The 25872-nt window shown below is 39.6% G+C and overlaps 1 protein-coding gene across 3 annotated transcripts in view; it reads right to left on the reverse strand.

The window, feature by feature from the left end:
• LOC137290495 (brefeldin A-inhibited guanine nucleotide-exchange protein 1-like) overlaps positions 1-25872 on the reverse strand; it is a 53456-nt gene that overhangs the window by 24763 nt on the left and 2821 nt on the right. For 2 of the 3 annotated variants that reach the window (XM_067821473.1, XM_067821475.1), the window contains exons 3-25: positions 25294-25435; positions 20793-20939; positions 18576-18755; positions 17251-17337; positions 15771-15831; positions 15551-15640; positions 13790-13903; positions 11581-11743; positions 10613-10847; positions 9972-10071; positions 9237-9359; positions 8711-8836; positions 7450-7639; positions 6908-7019; positions 6312-6346; positions 6007-6177; positions 5247-5331; positions 4467-4632; positions 3478-3632; positions 2824-2952; positions 1746-1904; positions 1453-1579; positions 135-272 (exon numbers count right to left, since the gene is read on the reverse strand). In XM_067821473.1, the coding sequence (XP_067677574.1) occupies positions 135-272; positions 1453-1579; positions 1746-1904; positions 2824-2952; positions 3478-3632; positions 4467-4632; positions 5247-5331; positions 6007-6177; positions 6312-6346; positions 6908-7019; positions 7450-7639; positions 8711-8836; positions 9237-9359; positions 9972-10071; positions 10613-10847; positions 11581-11743; positions 13790-13903; positions 15551-15640; positions 15771-15831; positions 17251-17337; positions 18576-18755; positions 20793-20939; positions 25294-25435 (3035 nt within the window). The remainder of the gene's footprint in view (positions 1-134; positions 273-1452; positions 1580-1745; positions 1905-2823; positions 2953-3477; positions 3633-4466; positions 4633-5246; positions 5332-6006; positions 6178-6311; positions 6347-6907; positions 7020-7449; positions 7640-8710; positions 8837-9236; positions 9360-9971; positions 10072-10612; positions 10848-11580; positions 11744-13789; positions 13904-15550; positions 15641-15770; positions 15832-17250; positions 17338-18575; positions 18756-20792; positions 20940-25293; positions 25436-25872) is intronic. The other variant, XM_067821474.1, reaches the window with a different exon arrangement.

Raw genomic sequence — 25872 nt, forward strand, 5'->3', positions numbered from 1 at the left:
CAAGCGAAACCATGACTTGGGCTGACACTGGGGTTGTGAGAAGCAACTGCAACCAGAATCTGTTCAGTTCTGGAATACCAACAAGGCAGTGAGGACAGTTATCAGTTCGGTTTGAGAATACCATCACAACTTACCTACTGCAACACCATCGAGTTTGACTGAGCCAGTGAAGATCCTGTCCACGGCCACCACCACGCTCTGTGAGCTCGTCTCACCGACTGTCTCGTGGAAGTTGGCTAGCCGTTGACGGTCAAGGGGCCCACGGGCAATAACTGAAGACAAGAACAAGACACTGACTTGAAACCTACATTTGACCAAAGTGTCACTAAGCAAATGTTAGTATTTAACTCACTGTGGTGTTGGAAAGCTCAAACCTTCAAGTCCTGTCCAAATGGGATGATTATCTCTGGTTATACCACGCATAAATTTCAATCACAGCAACTATTTCTAAACTTTTAATGAATTTAGATAAATTACCAACATTTCCTCAACACCTTTTCCTTATAAAATACATGATGTCAACAGCTCTCTGAAAAAGTTGTTAGTGAGTTAACAGCTTTAGCTCCAACTATAGTTTCAGTGCAAGTGAGTTGGTGTTAACATTAGTCTGAGCAGTACTCCAGTTATATCAAGGTTTGTAAACTTAATGTCAACGGCCAGCATAAAATGAGGCAGGTCCCATACATTTATTTGCATGAAACCTTGAGTACAAGGCTATCAGACATTAAAACATAATCTAGGTGAGTTGGAATTTTGGCACATGTTCATAGGTCCTGCATGCTCAGGGGACTTAACTCTGCATCGGGAACTGTGGCACCTTCGGCAGCTATGGTGCTCATACACCCTCAAGGATATGATGCAGTTGGGTACGTCAACCCTTGCACAGCACAAAGCCAGAGAGCTGTATTACATGTGTGGTTGTTTCATCCAGGCAACAGGGATATGATTACATACAACCACAAGATCTTACCACACAATCTATTAGATAACTTCCAAGGATCTCTAGTCTTGTTCAGAATCAAAAGATGCACAGCTTCATCAGCTTATTTTGTGGGTACTTGTAAAAACTTCAGTTCAAGTCAGAATAAAAAAAACTTCACACGTCAACATTCACTGGCATATATCAGTACAAAGTGAGTGAGTGAGTTTAGTTTTACGCCACACTCAGCAATATTCCAGCTATGGTGGCGGTCTGTAAAATCGAGTCTGGACCAGACAATCCAGTGATCAACAACATGAGCATCCATCTGAGCAATTGGAAACCGATGACATGTGTCGACCAAGTCAGCGAGTCTGACCACTCGATCCCGTTAGTCGCCTCTCATGACAAGCATAGTCGCCTTTCATGGCAAGCATGGGTTGCTGAAGGCCTATTCTACCCCGGGACCTCCACAGGTCATCAGTACAAAGAGTTCCATTGAAATACTTCAAGCTAGTATAACGCCTGGCTACCTTCTGGGTCAAACGCCTCCACTGGGTGACCAGCTTGTGAGTGACTGGAGTGTCCCGAGATGTATTTCGTCTTTACACCAGTGCCAATTAATTGTGCTAGTTCTAACTGGGAAATGCACCGTAGGATCTACAAAGAGAAAGTGAACGTCAGAATAAATGGCTAGACAGCTTGAAGGTACACCTTGCCAATATAAAGAACACATATCATACTGCCATTCGTGTATACCTATAAATCAAAATAATAGTATCAAACGAAAACAGTTTTATTGTGAGCACATATAGAGAAGACCCACCTCCAACCAGGACTTCCCAAGGTAGTTCCCATCTGTATGGGCCACAGAGATCAGGGTTTTGATAGTGTCTATGTTTTTGGCTTTCATCTCAGTGATTGGTGTTGCACAAGTTAGAAGAGTGAAGCGGGCCAGGGCTTGGACATAAGCATCTCGCTCCAACTGAAAGTAAAACTACAGTTACTATCTGCATCGACAAAGACTCATAGACAGACAGCAACTAGGCACTGCAGGTACAACATACACAAGGTATGGGTACTGACATAGTGAAAAAATTCATTGCTTGACTTCAGTTATAATGAAATTTGGTGGTTAATATCTTGAGCAATAATCTACACTGAGTGCAATGACTTGTAATTATTTAATCAAGCTGTGAATTCACAAAAAGTGGGAAAATATTTGGGTTTACAATTTAACAATCATATTTGCTGACTTGCTTGACACATGTCATTGTATCCAAACTGTGTAGATCGATGATCATGCTGTTGATCACTGGAATGTCTGGTCCAGACATGATTAAGTACAGAGCACTGCCATATAGCTAGAATATTGCTGGGCGTGACATCACACCAACCAACAAAATGGAAGACTGACAACCAGTATAGATCATATATTTTTTCTGTACCTCTCTTATCTGACAAGTCTGGCAAACCAACAATACCAGCTCTAAGCCTGAATCCCTCCATGGACCATGTGGTGACCCTGAGACTACAGCTCCAAAGTACAGATTGAAGTTCTATGTTAGTGAGTGTCTTTTGACATTGTTCTGTCAAGTTGTCGTATATATCAACCTGCCTGACATGGGCTGAACTTTGTTCACCTACTGATACAGGTTGTAGAAGTCAACACACTGATGAACCAATAAACATAGGTATGCCAAGAATCATAATAAGGTTTTCAACCATATATGGACTCTGGCAGTGATGACACTCTGCATGGTGTATTGTGAGGCCTTTCAAACACATGGCCATCTAACCACTTGGAAATAAACAAGACAACTACACACTGGTAGAAGTGTAGAAAACAATATGGTGTTCAGTGTAATCACAGTGTATCGTTCAAACAAAGAAGTTTGCCATACCTCCATGTGGAAAATACATGCTATCCTAATTGCACATCGGATGCCATCCAAACAAAGGGAGGCAATTTCTGGATCATCACAGTCCTGAAGACCCACACTGAAAGCTGCCAAGAAAGGGGTCCATGCCATCTGTGAAAAAAATAAATATCCAGTGATAGCCTTAGTTATTTACCACTGAGGTGAAATTGAAAACTTTTAAGCATGAGTATTGGGAGCTAACAAACTTAGAGGCATAATCAAGGCAAATATGGGCGTGAACTCATGACCACATTTCGGCATAACCAAGGGAGGCAACTCCGCAAAGACAGTGACATACAACTGGATCACTTATGTCCAATATATATTATATGTTAGTCAGGGTGAGTTTTGATGCAGCTATGGACTGTATTGCAGTTATATTGTTACAAGCCAGTTTGAAGATTGATGAAAGCCTTGCATGTTGCATGGCTGTGATGATTTCCAAATTGATGAAACCAACATATAGCCAAAATCAGCGGATCCTGACACAACTGAGGGATGTAACTCTAAATAAGACTGATAGTTTGAGTTTGGCATAACAACCTCATGAAAATATCACATGATTATCTAAACACTGTTCAGGCATATTCTTGGTGAGTTTGGCATGAAAACCTGATGAAAATATGACATGCTTACCTTAAACATTGGTCTGACATGTTCTTGGTGAGTTGCCATTGTGAAGCTGGACTGGACATGACTGACACTCTCCATCAACACTTTGGCCGTCTGTGCCATGTTCTCCATCTCCAGATTATACAGCAATCGCCGCTGCTTGTCACTCGTGATCTCCTCTGAAGGCAAACATCAAGACAGTAATGAGTGTAAAGGAGTCTGGTTGAACATCACTTTGAACAGACTTCAATTTATATCTCATGTCAGAGGAAAGCCCTCTTGGCTACTTTCCTGAAACCTACAATAATGGGTATAACAAACTCAGAAACAGAATTGGCTTTGTTGGTTGGTTGGCTGTGTTATAGCCCCAGCAATATTAAAGCCATATGGCGTCAGTCTGTAAATAATCAAGTTTGGACCATATAGTCCAGTGACCAACAGCATGAGAATCAAACTACACAACTGGGATGCTATGGAATGTATCAACCAAGTCAGCAAGTCTGCAAATCTGATCATGTTAGCACCATTAGTGACAAGCATGGGTTACTGAAGATTGGTTGGTGCCAGACATCCAGTGGTCAAAACCATGAGCACTGACCAATGCACCAGGGATGCGATGAAATGTGTCAATCAAGTCAAGGAGCTCAACCATCTGATCCTGTCAGTTGCCTTACAACAAGCATGGGCAGATGGAGACTAATTCTAACCTAGATCTTTGCTGGTAACAGAATTGAGGTGAAAGGGAACATAAACATACAACTGTAAGTACTTGGTATACCAAAGGGACAAAAGGCCACAGTTCTGCACTTCAAATTTTGCCCCATTGTCAGGCCATTCTGAACCCCTGCAAAGTTTGAAACAACCCATTGGTCAAGCCTAAAATAATATATACAAACATTATTCCTCCAATCGCTCAGTGCAAATAACAGCTGAACTGGCATTCTTTTATTAAGTTTGACAGACATCAAGTGGACAATGAGTGATACCTGACTATACAGACTCGAGTTACTCACTTGCTGACTTGCTTGGCTTCTGTCCTGTTGTCTTCATCTTAATCTCATTGCCAGCGATCTCATCGTAAATGGCTGAGAGATACTCCTCTGGCAGGTCCTTGCTGTCGTTGATGCCACGGTTCATACGGATATACTGCTCTTTGGTCATCTTGTGCTCTCTCTTGACCTTGAGTAACAAGTAGTCTCACATTACAAGACACGTTAACATTTGTTGTAAGGTCACACTCAGCAGTATTCCAGCTATATGGCCGCAGTCTGTCAATAATCAAATCTGGACCAGAAAATCTTGTGATTAACAGCCTCAGCATCAATCAAAGAGAGCGAGCCTTACAACTTGACTGTGTTATTTACCTCGTAAAATAAACAAGCTTTGAAGAGCAGTTACAATCCATATCTGCAGGCTTCACTGTGGATACATTGACATACAAACAAGGGTGAGTTGGGTTTTAGATAAGACCACTTGTAACAGTATTCTTCCACTACATGCTGGAGGAAAACCAGAAGATCCCCAAGTCTCAGATACTTTAATTTAGATAGACCAGCCATGAGAGAACATATTCTGCATCAGTATCAACTGACTTCAGCTTCAAATCTCTATTTATCTAGCTTAAGAATTGGTCCTCTTCATCATTATCAACTAAAACGCTGAGATGTTTTGACCATACTCATACAAAATCAGTTGTCTTCTGTGATGAGAGATACTGGAACAAAGCCTTTACTGGCTTCATGGACTATGATGATAAAACATCAATAGATGAGATGAGTGAACTGTAATGCTACCTGTGTACTGTGTAGGTCTGTAGTGAGCATGATGATTGAGTAAGCCAACACGTATGCTGTGTCAGCACTGGCAAACAGCTCTGTCCTGGAAACACAACACATGGAGGAATTCATTAAACTTTCTCTTGTCCAATATTCTTGGTGTGTGACAAACATCACCCATAAATAAATAGATTTCAAGAAATCACACATAATTTTGTTTCTTTTTCAGGAGCCATTTAATTCAATGTTGAGGTGTTAGTAAAACCATGATATTTGGCCCTAAGTTCAGTATACCGTAATGCAATCCAAAAATTTTCAGTTTTCATACCATCATTTCTATCTCGTAATAACATGCCAGTTTTGTTCATATAAATTAACAAAGATTGTGGTTATTTTACCCAGTGTTATTAAACAATGTAAGGTTTTGTTCTTTTTGTCATGTTCTGCATTATGATCCTTTCTCATAAACCGAAGGACTAAAATACTGACCTTGAAGGGAAAATATTTCTGCATGATAGAATAAATCACATATATATACCTTGATGCAGATCATAAAGCAGCACCCTGCTAACAAGCTGCTGAAAATCACATGACAGCACAGGCTAATATTCAAGTTACATGACCGTAGCCTGTAAATGACTGAGTCTGGATTCACCATTTAACTGTGATATTAAGAACAATGATCTACGTTCGAAGGGTACAATCATAGGAGAGAGAGGGTAGGGCAAGAGAGAGAGATTTGTGGGGTATACCAGAGATATTTCAGATAGCCACTTACTGTGAACTACAAACACAGTATCGAGATGCAAATTTCTCCATGAGTCTATCTATTTTCTGAGCTTCGCCTGGTAGTCGAAAACCTTCTAGGAACTTCCTCAGTGCAGGTACAAAGTCCATATCAGTGAAGTCTAGTTGGTCGACATAGGTGTACATGACTTCCTTGTTAAATCTGCACGGAAAGAAATCAGTTTTAGTGCAAAGAATTCTTTTTTTTCTCAAGAATAACAACAATTAAATGTACAGAATCAATTTACAATGTTGGAATGAAAATAGAATGTAATTAATGCACACAGATGTACTAACTTTTCATTTTCTCCCAAGAAATCGCCCAGTGCCGTCTGAAATGAAAAACATTGTTGGACTATGTAAATCATGTAAGAATACTCATAACAATATATCAAAACAATTCCCTCAAAAGATGGCAAAAGTGTGGTGGCAAAAATATGGAACAACGGAAAATTTACCACTCATAGCCAATCCATATTGTGACCGTCTATTAATAGTTATATGAAAGAAGTGGGTGTTTTTTTAGTTCTCTTTAGCGGCAAACATTTCTAAAGTTTTGATTTGTCGTTTGACAATTAGTCTTTCACTGAATGTCAAGGACCCTACTCAAGTTAAGTTAGTCACTCTCATCACTTCAGCTTAATGTTGGGGGATGCTTTAACTGATACAGGTGGCTGTGAGATAAACAAGCTGAGGAATGTATATCAACAGGATGACTCTGGGATTTGAAACCATGATAATACATCTATTTACACCATCTTACAATAAGTAATGCAACTTGGTACACATAAGGCCTTACTACATTTCCATTTAAGATTTTAATCTCACTTGGTCAAAATACAGTGTTAAAAAATATCTATATATGGCAATAACAAAATGACTGGTCTCATTACCTTATCAATTCTGTCTTCCGCATGGAAAAACTCGGCAATATCCTCAGGACTTTTACCCAGCAGGCCTTGTTCTTGCAGATACGCTATACCCTTAGCAGGCTTTTTGTGAAATCTGCAGCAGATAGTAGGTGTGTCCATCATGAAAGGTGCTATGGTTGTATCATTTTCAGAAATAATTTGCAACAAACGTTCTTTTCCTAAAATGAGATTTATCCACATTTCTGATAAGCAAAATATCTACCACTGACAAAAACTCTGAAAAAGTTAAATTGTATTTTGAATGACTAAGAGTTTGTAAACCAGTTTTCAGTGCCATGCTCATACAAAATATTTAAAGAAAAACAAACTGACGACCAAAACTGGCAGCCACCAGAATCGAACAGAGTCCTTTCGCATGATGAGCAATCCCTTTATGTTAACCGGTAGGCTAACCCCACCCACCCCGTCAAAGTGTGAAGCGTGATATCCTGGGCTTAATCTTCACTACAACAAATTCCCCAACAATATTCACTGTTTTTCTTCAGACAGAAGAAACCACTCACAATTCAATTCCAGTCTCCATTATCTCCTTCTGCTGCTTGAGGACCTCAAACTGTTCAGGGTTGTCCGGGGCAGCACTAGACGTCATCTGCGAACTGCTGTTAGAGCTGAGAGAGTTGCTACTACCATAGCTTGTTATTGTCCCCTTGAGAGAGTCATTGTCAGTCTCTGTGTGGGGCTTATTGTCTTGGCCTGGGAACAAACATGTTGGGTGAGTGAGGTGGGTTTTATGCTGCTTTGAATGTTTAATGCCACCTTCAGTAATACCTCAGCTATATATGGCTGTGCTCTGTAGACAATTGAGCTTGGACCACAGATTACAAATGATAAATAACATAAGTAGTAATTTACACAAATGGGATAGGATATGTCTGCACACTCTAAGACACTATAGCCACCACAAACACGGTGACCCACAGCTACCAAACACACTGACACACCACTGTACCACACACTAAGACTCAACAGCCATCACACACACTGACACACCACTGTACCACACATTGAGACAATATGGCTACCAAACACACTGACACTCCACTGTACCACACACTGAGACATTACAGCCACTACATCCAGACACACCACTGTACCACAAACTGAGACAATACGGCTACCAAACACACTGACACACCACTGCACCACGCATCGAGACCCCACAGCCATCACACACACTGAGACACCACTGTACTACAAACTCAGACAATATGGTTACCAAACACACTGACACACCACTGTACCACACACTGAGACATTACAGCCACTACATCCAGACACACCACTATACCACAAACTGAGACAATATGGCTACCAAACACACTGACACACCACTGCACCACACACACTGACACACCACTGCACCACACACACTGACACACCACTGTACCACGCATCGAGACCCCACAGCCATCACACACACTGACACACCACTGTACCACACGAGACAATATGGCCACCATACACACTGACACACCACTGTACCACACACTGAGACTCCACAGCCACTACACACACACTGACACAGCACAGTCACCACACATTCTGACACACCACTGTACCACGCATCGAGACCCCACAGCCATCACACACACAGACACAGCACAGCCACCACACACACTGACACACCACTGTAACACACACTGAGATCCCACAGCCACTACACACACACTGACACAGCACAGCCACCACACACACTGACACACGACTATCGCACACAAACACACCACACAAGACAACATCCCTTAGCCAGTAGGAGAGGCCTACCTAGGTTAGACTGGGAGTGAGGGTTGATGTAGAGGTCCTTGCTCCACTCCACCATGCACTTGAGAATGGACACTAGGCACATCAGACCCTTGATGCGCATACTCTTCTCTTGGTTTGGGGACGCACCTGGAAAGCATAGAAGCAAAAGTAGTATGCTTTTGTTTGCTTCTTGTTAAATTCTGCACACATCATTCAGAGGAATAAAAGCTGCTGAAGACCAGTTCTCAAATGGATTGTAAGTGAGTCAGTAGGTGAGTGATTAAAGATTGTTTAATATATCATCAGCAATATTTCAGCAAATACAGCACTTTTAATCGCTGTTAGTTTTCCTTATAATGAAGATTAGACAACCATGTAAATAAAAAATTACTTCACCTATAATCCTTTTTGTGTAACCCTATCAGCAGCCCATAAACATTGCATGACAGAAAAGATGAAGACAAGGCCTTGAAGGAAAGAAGTCGATAAGTAGTCTTTACATGACAAAGAAGTTAAAAACAAAACAGGAGTCAACTTATGTACTTACCCAACTCCATTGCCTGTCTGCCCTGTGCAATCTTTGACAGATCATTAACAAGTCTCTCAAAAATATTAGCCAGGGCCAAATCACAGTCATAGTTGAGGTAGATGTCCACGACACATTGAGCATCTGAAAACAGCAGTTACCACCCATTGATGCTGGGACCACCTTACTGTCACATATCAAAATTCATATATAATACATGTTGCATTGTGGAGTAAGCTGTTTATAAAATATATACGCATCCCTACCAAAGTATGACTGGACCTCTTCTTGACATGACAACCTTCCCAACAGTTTTCCGTCTTGAAGACACTACTATCTAGATAATGTATAACAGAGGCCTCAGACAGTCACAGAGTTAAGATTGTTTTGTCAGGATGGACCAGAACACCCAGTGATTGACATCATGAGAAGTGATCAATGGTGAAACGCATCAAACAAGCCAGTGAGCCTGACCACATGATCCCTCTGCCTCTCATGACACGTATGGGTTGCTGAAGGTCAACTGTAACCTGGTTCTGACTGGATGGTAGGAGAAAGGATTGGAATGAAAGGTAACATTAACCTATAGTTTTATTTTCAACTTGAGTGGTAACATCAGCACTATTTCTTTGGTAATGGGACAAGATGGGAATCAAACATAATGCTAACCTGATGCTATAGTTTCACCTCTCCTATTTCATGGGGTATGGGGCAAGAGAGGAATCTAATGTTTTGTTTGGGAAGGTGCTAGCTCACCTGCACAGATCCTTGTGAGTGCCTGTATAACCATCCACTTGTGTTCGAATGAGCTGCTTGATGTCTCAAGGATGTAGAGGAATATCTCCTTGAAGAACACCTAAATCAAAACAACTCTTTTACTCAAACATCATAACGTGACATTTTAAGTTGTATGCATCTCTTGAGGATAATACAGTCTGATGTACGCCTCTTTGTAGCAGTGTCATCCGAGCTGGTAGTGACGGATGACACTGCTACAAAACGTTCAAGTATTTCACGTGAAGGCAAGATAAAGTTTCTACAACCTAATGCTGTTACGCTGCTATCCAGTTATATCAAATCTTGGACACAAGCATGACGCTTCATACATTGCCTACACATACTGAAACAACCTTGGGTCTGAGACCCAATCTTCACCCTAAGTGAGCCATCTTAACCTAAAGCACAAGTTGCTAGCTAGAAGCAACCAAACTAAAACTCTAGCATGTGATAAGCAGATCCTGTCACAATAAAAGGCAGTTGACTCTGCAAAGCAGAGTGGGGCACCTTAGACATTGGAATTTTCGTGATCAGGAAGGTATGATATGATGATATATATATGTTAATGAATGAATGAAAATAAAACATAAAATAATATTTAAAAAAACAGTGACACATACCTCGATTTGCATCTTGAGATGCTGCTTGAAGTTTGATAGCAGTGTGAGGAAAATGGCAAGTGATAACTCAAACACTTCTGGTACAGCACTCACACCATTTTTGGAAAGAGCCACGCATAGGTATTGCTTAATGGCATTTATAAACATTTCATTTGTACGGAAAACATGGCCTGCATTCTGTAGGATGGACAGCAGGAGTTGAAGTGACAAAATCTTTGACCTCAGCTCATGGGATCTGAAATAAAGGGAGGGGAAAAGGAAGAGAGAGACAGTGAGTATGGTTTCATGCTGCTTTTAGCAATAATCCAGCAATATTGAGTCTTCTGCATGATGTGTTGCAAATGTGTTAACCACTAGGCTACCCCACCTTCCCAGAAGAGGGGGAGGGTATTATTACAGCACCTGTATACAATAATGAGTGAGTGAATGAGTTTAGTTTTATGCCACACTCAGCAATATTCCAGCTATATGGCCGTAGTCTGTACATAATCGAGTCTGGACCAGACAATCCAGAGATCAACAGCATGAGCATCAATCTGCACAATTGGGAACCGATGACATCTATATAATGAACAGTCAACAGTAGACTACAAGAAGCCACCTACTGCCACTGTTAAAACATTGAGAAAAAACATTCAAAAGGACAAAACAAATCAATATATATGACAACAAAAAGAAATTAGCACAAACACTGTTTAGCCTAAGAAACATTTTGTAGCATATTGTGATAACAGATGTGAGTGTGTTGTGAGAGCGGCTATGATTTTATGCCGCGTTCAGCAATTTTCCATCAATATCACAGCAGGCGAGACCAGAAATGGGCTTCACACAATGTACTCACGGGGAAGTGAACCTGGGCCTTTGGCACGATGAGATAACACAGCAACCACAAGGGTACTACACTGCACTCTAAAATGTCCCATACAGACACAGACACAGACATACACACGGTCATAAATGGCTCTTACTTCGGATCAGGTGGACCTTCCCCCAGTGGTTTCATGGACAGTTTACAAAGACTGCGGAACACAAGGAATGCATCCTTTTGAAGGATGTGACTGAATGCTCCCTGCATCTGTTCCACGCTGTCCCCAGTCTCAATACTGTCATCTGATGTCAGACGAGAAAGTCCTGTAATAGTATACATTGGAGGTCTTGGCAATAACCTACTCATCATTGACAGTTCTTTTATACGACATACAGAAACATTATTCTATAATAATTATTCACTTGGTTTCAAAAATGTACAAACACAAACAATTATTGCATAATCATTGGGTTTGAACGGCTTTCAAGTAAGGCTTTGATATTGTTTATGAGAATATAGAACTAGCTTCAATATATATTGGTTTCAGGGATGTACAAATGTAAAAATCAATGCAAACACACAAGTAATATCATGGCACGGGAAATCAGGAATGGGCTTCACACATTGTACCCATGAGGCAGAGTCTCTGTAATCAGCTAATCAAGAAACAGTAACTGTTGTCAAAAGGTGGATCTGACAAAAACAATTGCTCAGTTAGCCAATCAAATTCAGTGGAATCATCTACATTTTTAACTAAATACAAATACTGGCATTTAAAGTGGATATTTTGAAGAATGTACCTGGAAAGGTAGAAGTTACATATTACATAAACACAAAGGTTCAATACATTAAAGAGGTGTCAGTGCTTGAGAGTATATTGGAGCCTGTGCCTAGATTTTCAAAGCTCTCTCAGCGCAAAGATAGTTGTATATCAGTGTTAAGGTATGGCACTTACAAGTATCTTGGCACTAAGAGGGCTTTGAAAATCTAGGTCCAAAGTTATTTGGGATTGCTCCTTCAGTTCTTGAATCTTGGAGACTTTCTAAATCCATAACATCCATCAAGGACTTCCAGGAATAATTTTTAAACAATAAAAGTGATATATATGAAATATGCAAACACCAATATTTATTCAAATATTGATGAGCTGAAAAAAGGAGTGTGCAAGATAGGGTACTGTGATATACATAATGATATTCACCACAGATCATGAGAAGGTGAGAAATGGGGCTGCCCATGGTTATACAAGAGAAGGTGGGGTGGAATAAAATGTGTTTACGAGGGTGGAATATGGTAGGTTGACTCTACACAAGAAGGTGGAAAAAGGTGTAGTGTCTATACATATGAAGGTGGAATATGGTAAGTTGGCCATACACAAGAAGGTGGAATGTTGTATGCAGACTATAAATAAGAAGGTGGCATATGGTATGTTGATTATAAATAAGAAGGTGGCATATGGTATGCTGATTAAGCATAAGGTGGAAAATGGTATTTTGATTATACAGAAGAGGGTCAAATATGGTATTCTGACTATACACAAAGTGGAGTATGGTATGCTGACTATACATGAGAGGGTGGAATATGGTATGTTGACTATACATAAAAAAGCAAGGACACTGTGGCTGTTGTATTGGGTGTCTGGGTGATGATGATGATTAGGGCTGCAATGATTTGGTTTGATTCATCGAAAATTGAATCTGACACCTAAGTTTGACGCTTATCATTTTATTCAACACTTGAATATCTTCTTAAATTATTTCCACACAGCGAGAAGATAATTTTGACTTCAACTTGAGCAGTATTGAGCTCTGAAATAAGGTGAAATGCTAATTATCCAATGAGAATTGTTGTCAGTAGACATCGCCATGTTGAGAATGGATTTCAAACTAAAACGTAGACTCTGAGAGTTAAATGACATCTTATGTTTTTACTTGTATATGTGAGTGGCTTCAGTTTTAAGCAACACTCAGCAATATTCCAGCTATATGTCAGGAGCCTGTAAATAATCGGGTCTGGACAAGACAATTCAATGATCAGCAGCAGCAATTGGGAACCGAAGAAAGTCATCAAGTCTGACCACCAGATCAAGCCAGTCGCCTCTTACGACAAGCATAGTCACTTTCTGTGGCAAGCATGGGTTGCTGAAGGCCTATTCTGGACCTAGGTTTCACAGGTCTATACTCATAAGAAAAACTGAATCCAAAATCATAATACTGAGGGTCCAATATAAAAACTGAATCGAGACTTAGGTAAATCGTTTCAGCCCTAATGATGGTATTGCATGTATAAAATACTGATATGAAACAAAATAATTCATGGCACACCCACACAAAGAAAGGACACTGTATACATTGTTACAACACTATTACCTCCACCTTTCACCCCATCTACTGTAGGGGAGGGGTCAGGCTCAGGGCCGGAACTGGAACCTGGAGGAGGGACAGGCTGGTCTGAGTTTGGGGAGGTAGGATCACCCTTCGGACCTACAGAGGCAAAATCCCACGTCATGCAATCGCATTCCATTTGTTTTCAAATTGTGCAATAGTTCCAAGCAGTTCTTCAAGAAGATTTGCAAACTGAAAACTTCAGTTGAAATTTGATCAATATAGGGAAATAGAATAACTCACAACACACCAATAACCTCATGACATACACATTTTTTGTGATCAAATAGTGTTTTTAAGTTTCCTTCTTGTTTCTCAGAGAGCTGTCTATGTCAATACAGTTTATACAAGCATAAACTATCAATATACAATCTAGATAAAATGTCCCATTTGAGGATGTGGGATACTGCAACATATATACAGTGAGACCCCGGATATCTGGACACATTCCTTTTTACGTATATCGTTTGGATAACTGAAAATCTTCATATCTGTTTTTCTGTCATACAGGCTTTGTTGTTGAAATGGTAACAAACATACACTTCTGGGTTACAATCACTTCTAAAAAAGTATGGTAGTTTTGATTTGCCAATTACGATTCACTCAGTGTCAGACAGGCCTACTAATCACCACCATTACCATGCCGATCAAACATTAATCCGGATTAGCCAACCTTCAGTTTACACTATCAGGGGAAGATCAAAGCTTTGTGCAGGTAAGTGAGTCGAAACGAAAACTGAAAATCCATTAGAGACAGTCACTTCTACAACATGTGAGATTGGGTTGGTTTATTTCCATAAAAATTGACTGGAAGGAGAGGTTTCAGGATATTTGGGGTCCGGGCATCCGGGTCTCACTGTACTTCATTATCCAGCTAAAAATAACATCTACACGTTTACTTTGAACCATACGTTTAAATTTCTCTGCTAGAAATGAAAGAAAATACCCTTGTTTAAAATAACATCTGATCTGAGAACGAATGAATGATACAACAACATGATTTAAAGTATCATCCATGCAAATTTTCAGCTTCAAATATTTTGACAATTTGTAAAACAGAAATTGTCAAAAGAAGTATCCCATGGTCTTAACAAAATTTGCAATATCACTTAAAAATGTCAAAAACTGCTCACTTGTTTTGTTGATAGTAAAATCTTTCAATGAGATACATAGTAAAAAGAACCATACTATAGGTGGTTTCATATTTAATAAAGGCAACACTTGTAAATGTCTAGTTAAAAAACCTAAATATACCTAAAATATTCTATGGACTTACGATCTTGAAAGTGTCGATAGTTTTTGCTTGGTAAGTGAAACTTGTTGAAGAAGCTTAGATCTAAAACACAAACTTTGATGGTGACATGCCAGGAAACAACAAACAAAAGAGTGACCTGAAATGAGTGCATTATTCCTAAAAAAGAACAAACTCCAAAAGAAAAATAACTTAAAAAATTATAAAAAAAAAAAAAAAAAAAAATACCAAGCAAAACTGAACACATGCATCACAGAAAGTAACTAGCACCCCGATCTAAAAGTATGTGCAACTTTGAGACCAGCAGAGAAAATTCAAGTGAAACAAGCAAATGTTGTGTTTACTGTCATGATTCAACAAAATGACTCAGAACTTAATCTAAAACAAAAAAAAAAAAATCAGTAAAGATTGTTCATTGTTAAGAGAATAAACAAATGTTAATTCCAACATATTCGACTGGGAGGTTTCACCAAAGCCACAGGCATCAAACCTACCTGAAACAATCTGATCTACCAGTTCATCAAGAATCCCATGGGCTATATCTTCAGGAGTTTCTGGTTCATGATTTTCTTGTATTTCTGAAACTAACACAGACATCAATCATATTTCATAAACAAGACTTCTTCAGTCTTTCTCACTCACTTACTTACACCTCTGGACTGAGGTCCAGATTAGATACATCAGTCAGTTTATGTCAGTAACATCTCTACTAACCTTCCTCTCCATTGTTATCTGTCATATCCCTGTCTTGTTCGAGGGTCTCATTCTCCTCGGTCTGAAATAAAGTTGAAGTGGATGAGTAAATACCAAATGAGAGTGAGTTTATTTTTACACCGCTTTTAGCAACATTCCACCAATATGACGGCGAGTCACACCAGAATGGACTTCAAACACTATACACATGCGGGGAATCGAACCAGAGTCTTTTGAATGCTGTGAAGTTTAACAACTAGGCTACCCCACTGCCCCGACGAGTAAATGAACAAATGCGTACTGAAACCAACTTACCTGAAACAAAAACCTTTGTAAATCATGATGTGTTGATCGTTTTCTATTCAACTCTTTAACCTAACCTCACTATATTTGAAGCCTTGTGATTGTAATCCATTAAAACCCCAAAATGTGGACCTGACAGTGTAGTGATTGATATCATGAACAACTAATTGGAATGGGTAGTTAGGCTTCTTTGTGTACTTGGTTGATGCATGTATTTGTATGCCAGTTGCATAGATCTATGCTGACAATGTCAATCACTGAATCAGAACCAGTTATTAACAGACTAGTCATATCTTAACATAATTATGAAACAGGGAATCAGTTTTCATGCTCCCTTCAGAGTGTTTAAAACTCCTAAAATTACAAGCCAGACAGCCAAACTTGTACTCTGAAAAAATAAAATTCCTGTCTGGGTTCATACTTGTCAATCCAGTCATCAAGGATGGAAGCCAGACAAACAGTAACATCATGTCATCATGTGGACTTACAATAGCAACTGCCATTTCCAACTTTCACTTTTTGTAGGCAACCTCACTCACTCAGTGAGTGAGTGAGTGAGTGAGTGAGTGAGTGAGTTTAGCGGAGGTCTGTAAATAACTGAGACTGGACCAGGAAATCCAGTGATCAACAGCATGAGCATAAATCTGCACCACTGGGAACCGTTGATGTGTCAACGAAGTCAGCAAGCCTGAACTCCCGATGCCGTTTGTCGCCTCTTACAACAATCATAGTCGCCTTTTACGGCAAGCATGGGTTGCTGAAGGCCTATTCTACCCAGGAACTTCATGGGTCGGCACCTCAATGAACTACATAGGACTAACAGGCAATACACTGAGTTTAGGTAAACTGACTGTACATATGTTGTGCTTGCTTATTGTGACATGAACTGTCCAATCTTAAGTAGTTTAACGTAATTTTCATGACACTTGAAACACCTCAAACTGATGACAAGAGAACCTGTCTGATATTACAAAATATTTACAGATAGGGGTAAAAATATCTACCAGACCACCGGACAGCCTTGATGGGCAGGTAGGATTCCAATGGATGGGCAGGCAGGAATGTTAAAACATTGGCTTTAAGCAACATTCCAGCAATAACATGGCAGGTGACACATGAAGGGCTTCATACAATGTACCAACATGAGGAATTGAACAAATTATGAACTAACGCTAAGTATGGTGATCATCAGTATTACCTCCGTCTGATCCTCAGTGCCATCCCCCTTGTTAGAGACCTTGTCATTTCGACCTTTATTCTCTTGCTTTGACTGTCTCTCTTGCTCCTAGGGATAAATAAAAACACTCAGACCAGTAAATAACTGAAAATATTATGGATTGATTGGACTGACCACACCGTTTTCCACAGCAGGCATAAAATGAAACTGCACCACAATACTTTGCTGATCATTATGATGTCATCTGTTACCATGATGGCACAATGATATGAAATCAGTAACTTTTCTGCTATTGAAACTCAAGATATTTAAATATGATACTTCTGTTTACAAAAGACAAAAGCTGAGAGAATGAATTTGAAAATTTGTAAACAGAACCTCATCCTTATTTCTCAGCAGTTGTTATTAATATATAACCCATGACTCTATGCACAAAGTTTCATATACTTAGTTGGAACGGAACGGAACGGAACGGAACGGAACGGAACGGAACGGAACAGAACAGAACAGAACAGAACAGAACAGAACAGAATAATATTTTATTGCCTTTTCAGGAATTTGCTTGCATGCATTCATTTCGCCTCCATCTGGTCAAATATATACGGATTTGTGGGTTCATTTAAGTGCATAGGGTTGTGTACTGCACACTAGAGGTTGTGACAACACTGAAAGAGTCTGCACACAGGTGGGTTCAATCGTGACACTGCAACCTCACTGGATCAGTAGCCTGGCTCTTTAGCCAGCTTGCCAACCATGCTCCCAATCCGTATTTACATTAATTTAGACAAACCTGTAGAGGTTTCCAGTTCTTGGAAGAGAATCATCCTTGGGGTACATATATGCATTTTCTGCTGCCGGAAAATGTCATGTGACAGTTGTATCAATGTTTTAATAAAATATTGTACAATAAATAAAAAGTCTCTTTGTTCATTATATGGCCCCTCACCACGTGGAGTCACCCCTCTGCTGCGCATGCCACCCACCTCCCCGCAATTCTGGTCACTGGATTATTCAGAAGGAATGATGATACGGGCTTAGATGCTTACCTGGTTGCCTGCGCATGCGCAGCAGAGGGGTGACTCCACGTGGTGAGGGGCCGTATAATGAACAAAAAGACTTTTTGTTTATTGTACAATATTTTATTAAAACATTGATACAACTGTCACGTGACATTTTCCGGCAGCAGAAAATGCATATGTGTACCCCAAGGACAATCTCTATGAAAAAGAGTCATGAATTCAAGTATCTTCACATTTATCTACAAGAGAGCAAGTGAGAAGGGTAGGATATTACAGTCTCAACAGTACAAATAATACAGCTAGAAATAAATCAAACTCTATACTCACAGCTTGCGCCTCCATTCTCGAGAATATAACATTGAGCATCTGAGTGAGAGTGGCCTTGGCTGTAGTCTGGTTGACAAGGTTCTTGCTGGCCAGGTAGATATTGTAACATGTCCGCACAGTCTGTAGCACGGTACCCTCATGTATCTCACACGTGTTGGACGTTACCACAGTCAACAAAGCCTGCAAATAAGACAAGTAATAAAATATGTTTCTGTTCAACACTGGTGTGAACTGTATTTAAGCAGGTTCTTTATGCGACATGTAGTGAAGGAACGCAGAAAAACAATTCACTGCATTCAGAGGGAAACACGATATTATTGATTGTACCCAGAACACATCTGAGACCTTGTAAAGATTTTGCTTGTTTTTTTTTTCAGAGCAGTTACTTGGATCACTTCATCCATTAGTCCACATAATCACTAATTCATTCTATGACTGGCAAGGGGTAACCTGAATAGCTGGGACAGGTGGGTAATGAGATGGACCCAGGTACAGGTCTCAAAACCCGGACCTGTTATAATATGAGCTTGTATCTAATAGATTAGACAAAGTAATAAGTTATTATTTCATGTTAAAGAAATTGGTTGTACTGTCTTTAAAGATAAAGACATAATTTCAAATTAAATGTCAGGAATGAAAATAATGGGTATCCAGGTAAGGTAGGGTAACAGGGAGTGGGGAACCAGAGTAGAAAATTTGGACCTGTCCCAGCCCTAATACTGACAAACTGGTACCATGTTAATAAGGGTCCACACTAATTTCACTTCATTCTCAGCAATCACTTGACATTATCATCTATGGATCCCTAGACCCACGTTATGGTCTTGTTGAAGTCATATTTGATAATCAGTTGCCAACATCTCACTTTCACTATCAAAGTGGTACATACTGCGACAAGTCTACGGTGACATGTCAAACTTTTCAATACCTAAAATGTATCCTGCCACGTAACCCATTATACTAATACGACAACAATATATATATTATCTTTGTTAAAACAACTGCATCAGATATAAATTATTCTGATAATGGAATAGAAATTCCTTGATGTTATGTCTTTTAACTAAATCACAGGTACACTGGACCAATATATATACACAGTTGATTACGGGGCTCACTTGAATTATCAAGTCAAGTGATGTCTGATTTCAAGTTTGCTGTAAACATATCCATTTTTTTTTTACCAAGGTTTTTTTTTTCATCTCCAATGATACAATATAGTTTTGGCCAACACCCTTATATCCATGGAGACTTTCATTTTTCTAGGCCTTTATTCTGTGTTAGGTACAACTCATCCATGGACCTCAAGACCTGCGTTACTGTACTGAGTCAGACAGATAATACTATGCATTATTACTGTGATAATATGATTTACAGATAAGCCTATCTTTATCGTTCTTCAATATACTACAATACAGTTACTTGTATGGCAACAGAAAATACGATACATATTGGGATTTATGTGACAATCATTGACACTGACAGCCATGGCCAGGCAGATACCACTTTCAACACAAGAAATTGTTTTTGGCCAAATAATGATGTGGTCCTGATTACAAATCCCTCAAATTTAGGGCAGGTAAGCATGATTTTTATTTGAAGTTTTACTGACTTATTTTTTCTCAGAAGTAAATTGTTTATTCAATCAAGCTTGAGGCCATTATGTTGACTTTCTCTATCAGGAAAAAACAATGGTATCTGAAAGCTTAACTTTATTCATGCCACTTAGGGTCATAGGGTCAGAGACAGAATTCAGTGGTCGGTGAGGTAATCACAACAACATATTATTTTAGGCCTTGTTAAACTTTGTCATTTGCAGCATGTTCTTGTCTTGGATAAAGGGGACATAACTATGTGAGAGTAAAATCGTATTTTGGAATGCTTGATTTACTATAAACAATATCAATTCAGTCAATTATAATGAAACTTGTACTTGTCTTACTGAAACACAGAAAAAATATTGTAATATGTACTTCTGAAAAGTGCATCACTGTAGACTGACAATATCATATCTTTTAAAAAATGCACAGTATTTCTAGATAAAGATAGCAAATCCTTTCACGGTCACAGAATGAGTTTTTTCACCCATCAACTTATTATGTGAGAAAATTACTAGATATAACAGTTACTGCAAATATTTCGTGAACTTATGTCATATGAACTGCTGCATTCTTGATTGTTAGTACGTCACTCCATTTAGTGCACTTCATAACTTACCTTTATTATTTGCAGCTGTACTCCTTCATCTGTCTGCGGTCCATGAAAACATCCACATATTGTCTCGACTATCCTGTCTATAAGTCTCTTGCCAGGAGTTGTAGTGTCAGGAACATTTCCAGTAAGGTGGCCATATGCTATCAGTTTCTGGAAGAGAATATATGTGTATCACTCACAAAGATCTCACACTGATCACTGATGAATTACAATAGTCTAATCCAAGATAAAATAATCAAAATACTTTCGGAAAGAGAAAAAAAGCCTGTTTTTTCACATTTATGCAGACAATTTATGTAGTTGATATGTGAAAGTGTGAAATATTTGCTGAACTATAGGAAACGTAAAAGAAGGACTTTACTCAGGAAAGATTAGTGCAGAAATGAGCAATGCAAATATTTTCCAAAGCGACTTATTTGGAACTGACCATAGCTTTATGCAAATTAGTGTGCAATGAAATTGTATTACAAAAGACACTTTTTAAATGAACATTTTGAAATTAAACGTAGCTTAATTATAAACGATAGCTTACATAAACAATAATGATTTTGAGGCTGAAACTATTAAAGTTGTAGCGACCATGGCGTCTCACTATCACTGTAAACATGATAAAAAGAAACAGGTAGGAGGCGCCATCACAAAATGACAACTAGGACGTGTGTAGCAGACGATTAGTGGGGAGTGGGCTGGGGGTTAGAGATATCAACTAACATATGATTATCCTTTAAGGAAATTGGAATTTTTAACCATAAATTGTATCTTTATATACTTATCCTATCTCACGTTATGCAGCTCTCTTCTTCCTCTATGACCATGTATGGAAACATGCTATGATCTAAGTTGAAACAAATCTTGCTGGTCACCCCACCTCTGCCCCCACCCTGACATCAGCACCTGTCAATCATCTCTATGCTTATGCTGCATATTTAGATGATCACGTGACTGTCTGTACCTGTCATTCTAGTCTTGGAGCTTTCCGTAATCTGTGATGTGGGGCAGGCTGGGTGGGCAACCAATGCATGAGATAGCATAAGCATATAAATATACAATTTATGGTTAAAATTTCCAAATTTTTAAATTTATGATTAAAATTTCCAAATTTTAACTTATCCTATCTCACGTTATGCGTAACCCCACAGTTGGCCGGAGGGCTGCAGACTACCCTGACAACTCTGCAAACATGAATATGCATAACACAAGGAGAACCACCAAGTCCTGATATGCTACTCAACACTAGTGATGGGTTGCTACAAAGTAACCCCTTGGTTTACGTATCATAAATTCTAGGGAGTGGATGCTCCCGAATTAAAGTGGTTTTCAGACGCAACTTTTGACAAACAAAAGGATGCAGTTTGGCAAGTAGGCCCTGAAGCCCCACAATTTATCAGGTGACCCCAGTGATCTGGCCAGTCCCTGCTTCGAAACTACCCCCAACAGACACACACTAAAAAGTGGTGAAAGAGGGAATAGCCTGGTAGCACAACTAGTTTATTGTGTCATCTGAACCTAAAATCGTACACAGCAGTGATATTGTATATGTATGGTCCGGCTGACCTGGTAATTGATTTTTGGTGAGAAAGTCCCGCAAAAAAACAGGAAATACCTTCACATGTGTAGACCTTTCAAATTGTACCCGTGAAACATCTAGACCGTGCAACTCAGAAATATGAGCAGTTGTAGCCAGGGCTAATAGAAAAAAATGCTTTTAAAGGTGACATGCTCAAAATCATTCTCTTCCAAAGCTTCATAATCTGCTGACGTAAGGTGAGCAAGAGCAACGGAAAGATCCCATGCTGAAGGTCGGAACTTACAAACTGGTCAACCAGTCTATATGACCTCAGTAGAAACTGGAGCTCAGGGACAGTGGATACCTTCACTCCCGAGGTCAATGCAACAGTTCTGAAAAGGGCTGGAAATGAGGCAGAGGCTGAAGAAACATCTCATGTTGAAGATGAATCTCGGAAACTTGTCCGAGTCTTTCTGTGGCACCAAGAAGACTGGAGAATAGAATGTGTCTATCATGGACCGTAGAACAGCCATTTGCTGAGCAGGATATGTTTTATGATACAGTAAGAGTGTTAGAAGAGAACTGCTGACAATAGGAAGTTGAAACCCCTTTGACAGGCTGGTGAGGACATGAGGGTCGACCAAAATGGTCCAGTTTGGGGCATAAGTCCCAAGTCTTGAGCAGACACTAAACTGAAACATGGAGCTACCAACCCATCCTTAATCTTCCTTAAGTTATCAAAAGCTGCATCCAGAGACTCTGCTAATTGAGTGATGCAGGGACGTGGCAGGAAGGTAATAGAGGCAAAATCCCTTGACCTCATGTCAAAGCTGGATACTAGATTCGTAGGAAAAGGACTCTGTTGTAGTTGAAGACTGTCAGCAATCCAAACCAACAACTGAGGCTTGTCAATCGCATCAATGCTAATATCTGACACCAACACACCATCTGAAGACAAGATGGTGTAGCCGAACAAGTACACTCTCCAAGTTCTGAATTGGAGCAGCTGGCTGAGCAGACGTAGAAACTGGAGTTGCGTGACGTAAGGCTGAAGCCACAGCTTGTCAAAGTCCAGTGATTGAGATGTCAAAGCCTTAGATGCCACAGTCCAAGAAACCGGCGAAATAAGTCTCATCATTGCAGATGCCATTGTAACAGGTAGGCTAACCCTAGCTATGCCCAACTGATGATATGAAACAGTAGAGCTCATGGTGATGCTGTCACTGCTGATGACAACACTTGAGAAGTATTTAGCATCACAAAAGAAGCTACCGGAATATCAGGAGCCAAAGTCATGTAGGAGACAAATGCTAGAGCTCCAGATATTTATTCAACATCAGGAGTATGTACTCCTTATTTTTTTAAAGTACATTTGGAGTACCGAATGGAATTTAATGGAGTATCAGTAATCTGGTCTTTTGTTTAATATATGTACCTCAACACTGCTACACTTAATAAACAGGTCAATAAACAATAACAGAATACATTTTCAAATAAACACATTCGTAAATGATTCTACGACTGTACACCATTGCTATTGTGCGCATCTGCTACATTGTCTACATTATTTCATACTGTATGGTGCATACTTTTTATTCGTACATATGGCCCTTATCTGGAGCCCTGAAATGCTGAGCAGGAAGTAAGTGATGCACTGCCAGATGGCATTAAACCAGAAGTACTCAAAACCAAAGACTAACTCCATGAACTGAGAGCACACTAAACTAAAAGTACCATGAACAACCACCACAGCAGGCACCCTGTAACCACCAAACTAATTCTATGAGTAGGCCCTGCACTGACAAAAGGAGGAAGCGCTGAACCAGGCATGCCATAAGTAACAGCCAAACCAAGCATGCCAGGAGTAAACGCCAAACCAGGTGCTATGAGGAAGCACCGGACCACCAGACGCGTTACAAGTAAACAACGAAGCAGGCAAGGTTAAAGCAGATTCAACCACCAAAGTGAAATGCACTGAACTCGCCTCTTCATAGGTCACACGGGGCATCACACCAAGTGGCCCATAGAAGCCTACCACTGATGAAACATGTGGAAGCTGCAACCCAGTCACCACAAAAGTCGGATGGGATTTGACATAGGAAGAAGACAACACTACAATCCGAGGTGGTGACGAGTCTTCCAAAGGAAGAGAGACAAATGTGGTCGAAACAAGTGGTGAAGGTCCTTGCTGAGATATGAATCTAGCGTCTCCTCAAAAAGTCTTCATTAGGAAATTGGGACTGAGATCGGCGTACACTCAATTTCTTAAGATGTTCAGTGCTAGGATGTTTTGATGATGACAGACCCTCATCTGTTCCTCTATCGGCCAATCATCAACTAGATACCCTATGATGCTCAGAAAAAGCATTGTTATCAAGGCCAGCACAAAACGTGCAACAATGCGACCATCTGCAATGTCCCAAACAATCTACACACATAGCATGCGGATCTGCTGCTGAAAAGTTACTATTACAATTATCACAATGTTTATGCTTCTTGGAGACATTACTATCTGTCTAGATCTACCCATTCCTTGCCTTGAAAGAACACTCTGACTCGTCTGAGAAACAAACACACGTCCACACTACGTAGCAAGAAGAAAGAGAATGACAGGCAATAAAAGTGGTTATTACTTTTGTCCACGAAGCATCATTCTTCAGCAGAATTCTTTTGTTACTTTTTATTTTTAAATTAATAACCATTTTTTGGAACCAGTCAGGGAGCTTAATTAAACAGAAATAAACCTATCAGAGATTCTGTGGCAAAACCCTTTTCATGTACACTACTTAATCATGACAGACAGACAGACAGACAGACAGACAGACAGACAGACAGACAGACGCTACTTTCTGGTTAGTACAAGGAGCTTTCACTACAGATTTCCCCTGACCCACGTCCAACAGACTTGGACGAACAAAACTCCTTCACATATAACAAACTTTATATAACAATGATGGCAAGAACTTTTAAGTTTAATGAACCAAATAAAGCACCAACCTGTAGACAGTCGAGAGCTGCATTCACAATGCGGGGACATTTTGACTGACATGCTAGCTCAAACGGTAGAAAGTACTTGTCTGCTTCCACAAACCCTGCCTTTTTGGGCATCGGCAGGGCTGATGAAGATGTGTTCTCCACACTGAAGAAAAAAACACAATGCACAGTACAAGCCAAGGCCAGTACACTGACAACCAGTATAATTACAAGCACAAACCAGTTTCAGATTTCTTAAGCAGCTGAACAGGATATTATCATTTTCCCCCTTAAGCTATTAATCATGTTAGATAATACTGACATAACATGGCAGATCATTCCCAAATATTAGCATCATAGTTAAAATCAAAATCAAATAGGCACTAACAGATTAAATACATGAGAACATCTGATGTGTCTGACATTAATAAAAGTATAGAAGGCAATTAATTAAACACATATGACATGGCATAGTGACCATGTTCACACAAATTTCAAAATAACTGTATTCTGTTGTTTTGTATAATAAACTTCCTTAAAGACCTCTACACCTATATCATTTAATGTCTACTAATGCAAAAACAATAAACACCCAAACACAAA

Source organism: Haliotis asinina, chromosome 7 (assembly GCF_037392515.1).
Source record: "Haliotis asinina isolate JCU_RB_2024 chromosome 7, JCU_Hal_asi_v2, whole genome shotgun sequence".
Classification (NCBI taxonomy): domain Eukaryota; kingdom Metazoa; phylum Mollusca; class Gastropoda; order Lepetellida; family Haliotidae; genus Haliotis; species Haliotis asinina.